Source organism: Myotis brandtii, unplaced genomic scaffold, assembly GCF_000412655.1.
Source record: "Myotis brandtii unplaced genomic scaffold, ASM41265v1 scaffold862, whole genome shotgun sequence".
In the NCBI taxonomy this organism is placed as follows: domain Eukaryota; kingdom Metazoa; phylum Chordata; class Mammalia; order Chiroptera; family Vespertilionidae; genus Myotis; species Myotis brandtii.
This window is the reverse complement of record NW_005371513.1, coordinates 125,679-134,553: the sequence shown is the minus strand read 5'-3', so window position 1 is coordinate 134,553 and position 8,875 is coordinate 125,679. Positions and strand designations below refer to the sequence as shown.

The following is an 8,875-nucleotide window of genomic DNA, read 5'->3' as shown; positions in this document are numbered from 1 at the left end:
GCTAGTGAGAAGTGCAGTAGACTATATGTCAGCCAATCAAGACAGCTAAAAGGTCTATCCGCATCAGTGTTAGTTTTAGATAGAAAGTTCTTGGAAGGCAGAGAATGTGTTTGTAGTACTATGGCTTGTGCAATTAATGTGTGTTTGAAGAGGAAAGACCAAACCTCCGGGACCACTGAAATGTCAGACAACCACTTAAATTACATGGACAAAGCCACAAACCCACAAAAAACCCGCATCCTGAGACACACTACTTGCCTGCTACCAATTCCCCTCTCAAAGAGACAAGGAATCGCTGCTGCAGGCTGGCAATGAAATAGGCTACTTGTGCCTCAATCCAGATTACTTCTTGAAGGAATGGGATAGTAATGCTTTCTGCTTAATTCAAGATGCACAAACATAATACACAGAGCAGAAAATTCTCCTGGATCCTCAACTCTGCTTTTGCTATATGAGGATGCACATGTTAAGTCTCCCATATGCTTGTGAGAACAAAAATCTGAACCAGCAAACAACAAAGGCCACAGCACAAAATTTATTGGAATTATTTACTAAATAATCCATATATATCTAACATCACTGAATGGAAATAATGTTAATTTTTTATTTTAAATAGCAAGACTTCCACTGGGTTCTTTCAAGAAAAGTCAAAAACTTCTTGGTGACTGTGTCTTTAACAAATGGAATGACCTAACTAGTGAATTTAGATGTATCTCAATCAGCTACTAAACTCAATATTGCTGACATGTTTTTCTATTTAAGCAAACAAAAAACAAAGCTTCATAGTTTAGTAATTATTATGTTTCTTGGTTTTGGTTCTCAAATGCCGCAGAAAGATATTTGATGAAAGGAAGCAAAGCACCTAGTCTCAGCAGTCTCCTTAAAATCCACACGTTTAAGGTTGCTTTCACAACACCAATATAAATATTTAGATCCCCATCTGATAGGTTTCTTCACTTATGTGAGGAGGAACACATTCAAAACCTTAAGTCTTCACTCTTGCTTCATACTACAGCCATTTTATTAAATTACCCATAAAAGCCCTCTGTCCTGGCTGGATGGAATCACTAGATAAGAATTCATTACAACCTCCTCCAAGAAACCAAGATGTCAATACAAATTTTGGTGGCTAATATGTTATAGTACTTACGGATACTTTGTTGTTTTAATGGCAAGTATATTGCAAATTCATCATTAATAAGTGAATTTCATAATATACATAGAAATAAATAAATCTATTACAAGACAGGGGTGGTGAACAAAAGTAGGTTTACAGTTGTGAGTACACGAAACAGTTAATAAAGCTGTTGTAATAATCATAATGTGCATGTCTTTTTCCATATGAACTTTAAACCTACTTTTGCCCACCCCTGTATAAGAATATACACAAATTGTCCTCACTATTCCCAATGGCTTTAAATATAAAAATTTAATTATATTAACAATTATACAAAGTCAAGTTTTAATTATGTTAATTATACAAAGTCAAAAAGGTGCTGAAGACGAGAAACATTTTAATAAGAACCTTGATACCACTTGCATTGGTGATGTCAGAAAAAAAAGAATGGAGAAAATAAATTTCTCAGAGATTTTTAAAGGAAGAATAAATTTAAGGAAAAATTCCTTTGGACTCTACAGCCTTCTTTTTTATTCTGTACCTTTCCATGCTTCAACATATGCCAAAAAATAATTTACTGAATAAAAGTAGCCAGGAAGGAAATCAAACATTTATAAGATATATTTATTATTTTTCTGACCAAAGTGCAGTGATTTTTAAATCTTCTTAAACAAATAACTATGAAAAAATATTCAAGGAAATAAAATACAAATGGGAAATTTAACCATTAGATTTCTTCTACTTTATACTAACCTTAAATTTAGTCTAGAAAACAAACCAAAAAAACCCCCAAACCATTTTACCATAAATCTAGTACATGCATTTCAAGGTTTCACTGCTAGGAATTTTGTTGAGATCAATTTACTCATTAATAACACTATATAATAGAGCATAAGGAACACATGTCATTAGATATGACCCTTGCCCCTTATCCTCAGATTTATGTCAGAATAAAGCTGACAATTCTGCCAGGCTCTGAACCCCCAGTGCCCTCATCCCAATCCCTGGAAGCAGACTATGCCATGTCATACAACTTTGTACAAATTGTATTAAAACTAAAACATAGCTAAGTTTTCTTACCTTTTTATAGGATATAGTCAGTTATTGGATAAATACTAAAACACTTCTAGCAATTCATCTTATGAGTTTGTTTACCAAACACATTGTGCAAGAACTAACTACACAAAAAGTTCCTTTGGAATTTGGTCCACAAATTCACTTAACAGGTTGGAAATTTAAAACCTGCAAGAAAAAGAGGAAGTGAGGAATCCCTAATCCTGACACGTTGTAATCACTAAAGGGATATATGCATACTAAAAAGTTTTGCTCACAGAAGGCACAAACTATAAAAGTGATATCCTTATCGAATAAAAACAAAGAACTAGCTAATGCCCTTCCTTGTTTTGTGAGCACCATAGCTAAGACAAAGTTTAGACCCGAATTCATTGTCTACTCCTGTGACAAAAAAAAAAAAAATTGAAGACAAAAAATTTAATTTGTCTTACTATATACTTTCTGGCCACTAATTGTGATGTAATTATGAAAGATTAAAATTGCCTTAAAAAGGGATTGTGATAGCAGCTATCAAAGCAATATTCAAGCATGATTTCAAGGATGCTTTCAGGTTTAGTTAGCCTTCTTTGTCAAAAATCTTCACAACTTCATCAAAAACCTGTAAAGGAAAAAGACAGGAATAATTTTAAAAGCAGATATTGTTAAAATATCATGTGGCTTAGAAGTGTATCAATTTTATATTAATTTCCAAAGTAGATAATTAAAATACACATTATGATTTCTTAGTTTTATTTATTTTACTTTTGACAGTAATATAATAAATAATACATATAAGCCCTGGCCGGTTTGGCTCAGTGGATAGAGCATCGGCCTGCAGACTGAAGGGTCCTGGGTTCGACCGGTCAGGGGGGCACATGCCTGGGTTGCGGGCTCGATCCCCAGTGTGGGGTGTGCAGGAGGCAGCTGGTTGATGATTCTCTCTCATCATTGATGTCTCTCTCTCTCTCTCCCTCGCCCTTCCTCTCTCTGAAATCAATAAAAATATATTTTAAAAATACATATAAAATTATGAACATGTTGCATTCAATTTTAGGACAAAATAAAACTTAATCAGCTACCAAAAATTGATAAAATGGAAGTGGCTTATCTTCCTAGTTCTGATTCTAAAACACTAAAGTTTTCTGATATATTACCTCACCACTATACAAAGTGGCAATAGATAAAAAAAGCAAAAATGACTATACAGTAACAAAGAAAGGTCCAGAGGAAGAAGATTCAGGTAATCAGGGGATGACTGGGTGAATTAAAAAGCACTAGAAATAGTTGCTGGGCACTGAGGGCTTTCAAACCACAGTTGAGAGAAGACAGCTGACTTATGAAGGAAGAGAGAAGTGCTGAGCCACGGACACTGTGCACCTCTGGAGCTACGTGTTTTTATTTTGTTTTCCTTTCTATTGAATTTATTGGGGTGACACGGGTTATCAAAATTATACAGGTTTAGGTGCACAATTCTACAACACATCATGTGTACACTGCATTGTGCACTTACCACCCCAACTCAAGTCTCTGGCCATTAATATTTATCCCCACTTTCCCCCACTTCTGCTGCCCCCTGGAGCTCTGTGCTCTGTGACAAAAGAAATGAAGGCAGCCTCAGGCTCCTGAGCTAGATAACCTGCAATTCATATTATGGATTTTTTTTAATGCTCATGGTCCAAAGCATAGTCTCAAATGCCAATTTTCCAGTGTTTGAGAAATGAGGTTTGGAATTAATAAACCACCCACTTCTATGAAGACAAGTCTGAAGTTGTAAAACCCATTTTAGACTATTCAAAAAGGAGAAAAAGCCTAATTTTTCATTTAATCTCAGTGTCTTGAAAAGCAAACTGTTCTGTCATACTATTTTTTTTCTCCTGCCTATGCCCTCCATCACATTTTTACTTGACTTTTTTCTTTTTAAGGCAGGATAGGGATACTCACTTCATCAACAGATTTAGAAGCATCTATTTTCTTGACTTTTCCCATTTCTTCATATAAGTCAATAACTGGCTGAGTTGACTGAAGATAGGTTTGAATTCTGGAAAGAAAAAAAAAAGGCAAATATTGCAAGGTTCTAAGTATTCATCCATTCTCCTCCATGTTATAGGATAGCTCAGAGGAGAACACTGGATCTGACCCAACTGACTCCCTTAGCATCTTCTTAGATAAGCCATTTCACATAGTTAAGCATGACATTATCTTTTTCTGGACCAAAATGAGGCAAGTATTTAACCTGCTATTCAAGTTCCAAACTGAGATAGAGGTGGCTTATTGTATAAAAACTGCAAAGTACCTCTTTTCCAAGCTCTCTCTGTTGTCATCACTCCTACCACTACTCTTTCCCCTCTCAAGGCATCGTTCAATACAGATCTAAAAAGAAAAATAAATACAAAGTTATTATAAAAAAAGAAAGATATGAACTTGTCAATCTTTTAACCTGAAAAGAGAATAAAGTTTGAAGAGTTTTAAAAAAAACCTGCATTAAACTGAATGTATCTAATTCATTAATCAACATGTAAAGTCCTTTTAAATTTAAACATGTGGTTCAATTTATATAAACTAGATTAAGTAAGTACAGAGCATAATACGAATTCATTCATGACTCAGTTTTTCCTGTGTATTTTTTTTTCAAACCGCAATAAAAAGAAGATCTATGTGTGTATGGGTCCATCTAGGATACATTATTAACTTATTAGGTATGAATTACATGCCTCTGACTTTGTTCTATTTTTGCTTACTTTTCAGTAATTCCATGAATATCCAAATATTGAAGAATCAACATATTTGCATTTGAATAAAGTACCCCTTGTTAATCATGAATAAACATTCCTTAGTTATAAAGCTGTGGTAACATTCTAAAGTTAACTTTGAAGAATAAGTGAAAACATATTTTTGGGGGTTGGAAGAAGAGAGTTACATTTTAAAACAACTCAAAGGCTTCAGCAAGTCCCTCCACCAGAGGCACATTTGCAATTCAACCAGCCAACTTCCTTCATAGCAGAACTTCAGATTCTTATTCTTTCAGGCTGTTGACATTAATTTAATGAAATTTACAGGTGTGAAAGCCTTTTAATTAAATGAGTCCAAGAAATTAACTCAGTTAGTCAAAGGTATGTCTAAGTATGATATTGGAAGTGCCAGAAAGAAAAAGAATGCTTTCCTGCTTTTTTTCAAGATCATTTTACACTATGAACACAAATCAGGCTATCTTAACTGTTGCCTTAAAATAGAAAGTTTTTCCAAATTCCCAGAAATACGTGCTTCTTTTCCAATAAACAACCATCCCAAGGCAAGATACGCTCTCTAATAGTGCATACCTCAGAAGTAACAGGGCAGCTTCATTACCTAACATTATTATACAAGTCAATTTTTACATAAAAACAAAGCAAAGAAAATTCTTATTATTTTCAAAATAAAGCAAATTTTAGGTCCACAAGATTGCTGATGCCAAAAAGTGTTTAACACTCCAAGAGCAAGACAGTGCTATTCTGTCCATCCAATGTTCCAATTCAAAAAAATATTGCTGCCAATATAAAATGGAATATAAGTAAAAAGTGACTGCATCTCTCTAATCATTGAATCAAGTTGTTTAAAGCCCATGTGGGCAAATGAAGATGTTCATTACCTCATTATCACAATCAAAAAACAGAACGAAAGATACATCTGCCTTCCCATCCATGGTCTTATTCCAACCTTGAAGGTTGTCTTCATTTCTTGGAAACCCATCAATCAAGAATTTATTCTTCTGAGCATTGGCAGCCATTATCTGATCCATTTCCTAAAAGAAAAGGAAGATTTAGGGTCAATACTACATTAACAATTTCTTAAGGAGGGTAGTGGATATATTGGTGTTTCTTTTATTATTCCTTAAATCAGAAGCAAAGCATGAAGGATGCATAGACAAAAAAAGACTTAAAGAAAATGATCTGCCCTGGCTGGTGTGGCTCAGCTGGTCATGCCATGCACCAGAAGGTCGCTGGGCTGATTCCAGGTCAGGGCACATGCCCAGGCTGTGAGCTCGATCCTCAGTATGGGGATGTGCAGGAGGCAGCCAACTGAATTTCCCTCTCACATGAATCAATCAATCTCTCTCTCTCTCTCTCTCTTTCTCTCTCTCTCCCCGTCTCACTTCCTTTCTCTCTAGAAAAATCAATAGAAATATATATCTTTTAAAAGAAAATGATCCAATTAGTATTACCAGTAACATGGTTGCCTCGAGCTAGTGGAATTATGGGTATGTATCCTTCCCCCATTTTATGCACATTCACACACAATTAGTGGGCAGTTTCCAAATGTTCTATAGTAAGCATGTATTACTTTCACACACACATTCACAGCATAAAGAGAAATATAAGTATTAATCAATATCTTTGCTTCAGCCACTAGAGACCCTATCCAGCCCTCCCCCTCCCCTTCCCAAATCATCTTGCTGTGGTGAGAAGTATGCTGCATCTAAAGGCACTCAGATTCTCTGCAATAATTCAAGTCCAATTGCAAAAATCCTTGGGAAAATATAAAGAGACTGCTAGCATTAATGATTAGTATAGGAGTTAATATTCTCTCTCTTTTTAAACTACAGCTACCCCGAAACACAGGTAGCAAAGAAAACAATACATTCAGAGAGACAGCAGAACACCTCACCATCCTCTTCCAAAGTCTGAATTTAGGTAGGAGAATGTGGATACGTGAATGGGAGATGCAGATCTCTGATCTCCAAATCCTTACCACCACTAATCCCCACGGGCTAATAAGCTCAGATGCATGATTTGGTCAAACTCCCGAGGAGCCTCTTTTCCAAAGCAAACCAATATCTAGTCCCATAAGTGCTCACATTGTCAAGATCCCTGATTCCTTTATGAGTGTTGGCTTTAACCCAGCATCTAGCTTCTCCAATATTCACAAAACTTCCACACAATTCTTTTGGACTTCTATTATAGCATTTCTACCCCAATTATGGTAGTGGAAGATATCAGAAGAGGTACATCCATATTCTACTCACTCAACACACATTTGAGGCCAACTATCAGGGAACATGAAAAGCAAGGTCATGGCCCCTGGGGAGCTCAAAGTCCAGTGGATAACAAAATGTAATTAAATGTGCTAAGTTCTATGATGAGGTATAAAAGGATGCTATGATAAAACAAAGAAGCAAGCACTAACTATCTGGGACATTCAGAAGCTTTACCCAACAAGGGCACATGTGGGAGGCAGTCAATCTATGTGTCTCTCTCACAATGATGTTTCTCTCTCTTCTCCCTTCCTCCCTCCCTTCCACACTCTCTAAAAGTAAATGGGGAAAATATTCTCCGGTGAGGATTAACAACAACAACAAAATTCAATACTCTGAATATTTTCATTACACAAAGAAAAGGCAGATTTAACTTATCATTTCCATGCTTATTTAAATTGGTTGGCATTCACATTCCTTACCCTCTTTAACAAACTGATGGTTATCTCAACTGGCACAATCTTTCCATCTTTAATATACTTTTCAATGAGTTCACCATACTGTGAATCTGGGTTTTTCCTTTCATCACGAAGAAGTTCTCCTGCAGAAAGGTGTGTATAGCCATATTTCTGAAAGAAACAACACATAGGAAAAAAAATCAGAATACATTCAACCTAATAGAACTATTGTTTTTATCCCTTCGTTTTAATTTCTATACTCTATTTCTTTTCTTACAAAAAAGAAGTTTGGCTTGTATATTAAATAATTTAATATTTTAAGAGAGATTTCATGCGATCTCTCAGTTTGCTTAAAAATATACTTTACCACTCAGCCAGTGCGGAGTAGTGGTTGAACATCAACCCATGAACCAGGAGGTCACAGTTCAATTCCCAGTCGGGCACATGCCTGGATTGCAGCAAAATGATGACTCTCCTCATTGATGTTTCTATCTCTCTCTCTCCCTCTCCCTTCCTCTCTTTGAAATTAATAAAAACACATTTTAGACATATACATTTATTTATTTTACCTACATAGGGCATGGTAGCTATAATGGTCACAAACCATGAAATCCTCCCAAAATTTATCTAATTATTCAAGACATTAACACCTCATTATATTTCTTCACAAACACTATCAACAATCAATGTTGAAATGTTATTAACATTTAAAAAAATGCCTAACAAGTATCCATAAGATTCAAGGCAAAAAACAAAACAAAAATCTTGGCTGTGTTTTTTATATAGCAATGCAAATGTTCAGTGAAACACCAACAATACAATTGCTCTTTATGGACTGTCTCTGTTATATGAAAAACAAATTCCATTGTTTAAAACCCACATTCTATAAAATCTGCTTCCCTTCCTTAAGCTCAACATGTCTAAAGTGAACTCATCAGCATTTACACAATCTCCATTCTTCCGTTTTATTCCCTTTCTCAGTAAACAGTATAAGTCCTACACAAAATCAGCTTTCCTGGCCACTCTGGTCACATCAAAAAGCATCTTAGAGTATCACCACCTAGACCAGCATCTTCCTTACTACTCTCAAATGTCCATTTCCTACCTCTCTAGTGAGGTCTCATTAATAGGGAAATACAGTTACCTATTTTATATGTTAGTGGAATGAGTAAATGAGATAATATATGGAAATCGCATACCAGAGAGCCTAACACATAGTAGGGGATAAAAGCCATCAATTACAAATAATCTGGAAGCATATATATATATATATAGTTTTTATGTTATAATATGTGTATA

At 35.3% G+C, this 8,875-nt stretch overlaps 1 protein-coding gene across 1 annotated transcript; it reads right to left on the bottom strand.

Annotated features, from left to right (window-relative positions):
* Positions 1-1,410: 1,410 nt before the first annotated feature.
* On the bottom strand, positions 1,411-8,158 carry CMPK1 (cytidine monophosphate (UMP-CMP) kinase 1, cytosolic). The gene is made up of 6 exons (XM_005884835.2): positions 8,150-8,158; positions 7,601-7,747; positions 5,796-5,948; positions 4,464-4,540; positions 4,112-4,208; positions 1,411-2,789 (listed from the first exon to the last, which is right to left on the bottom strand). The coding sequence occupies exons 1-6, from the start codon at positions 8,156-8,158 to the stop codon at positions 2,748-2,750; spliced, it is 525 nt and encodes a 174-aa protein (XP_005884897.1). The 3' UTR covers positions 1,411-2,747.
* Positions 8,159-8,875: the final 717 nt, after the last annotated feature.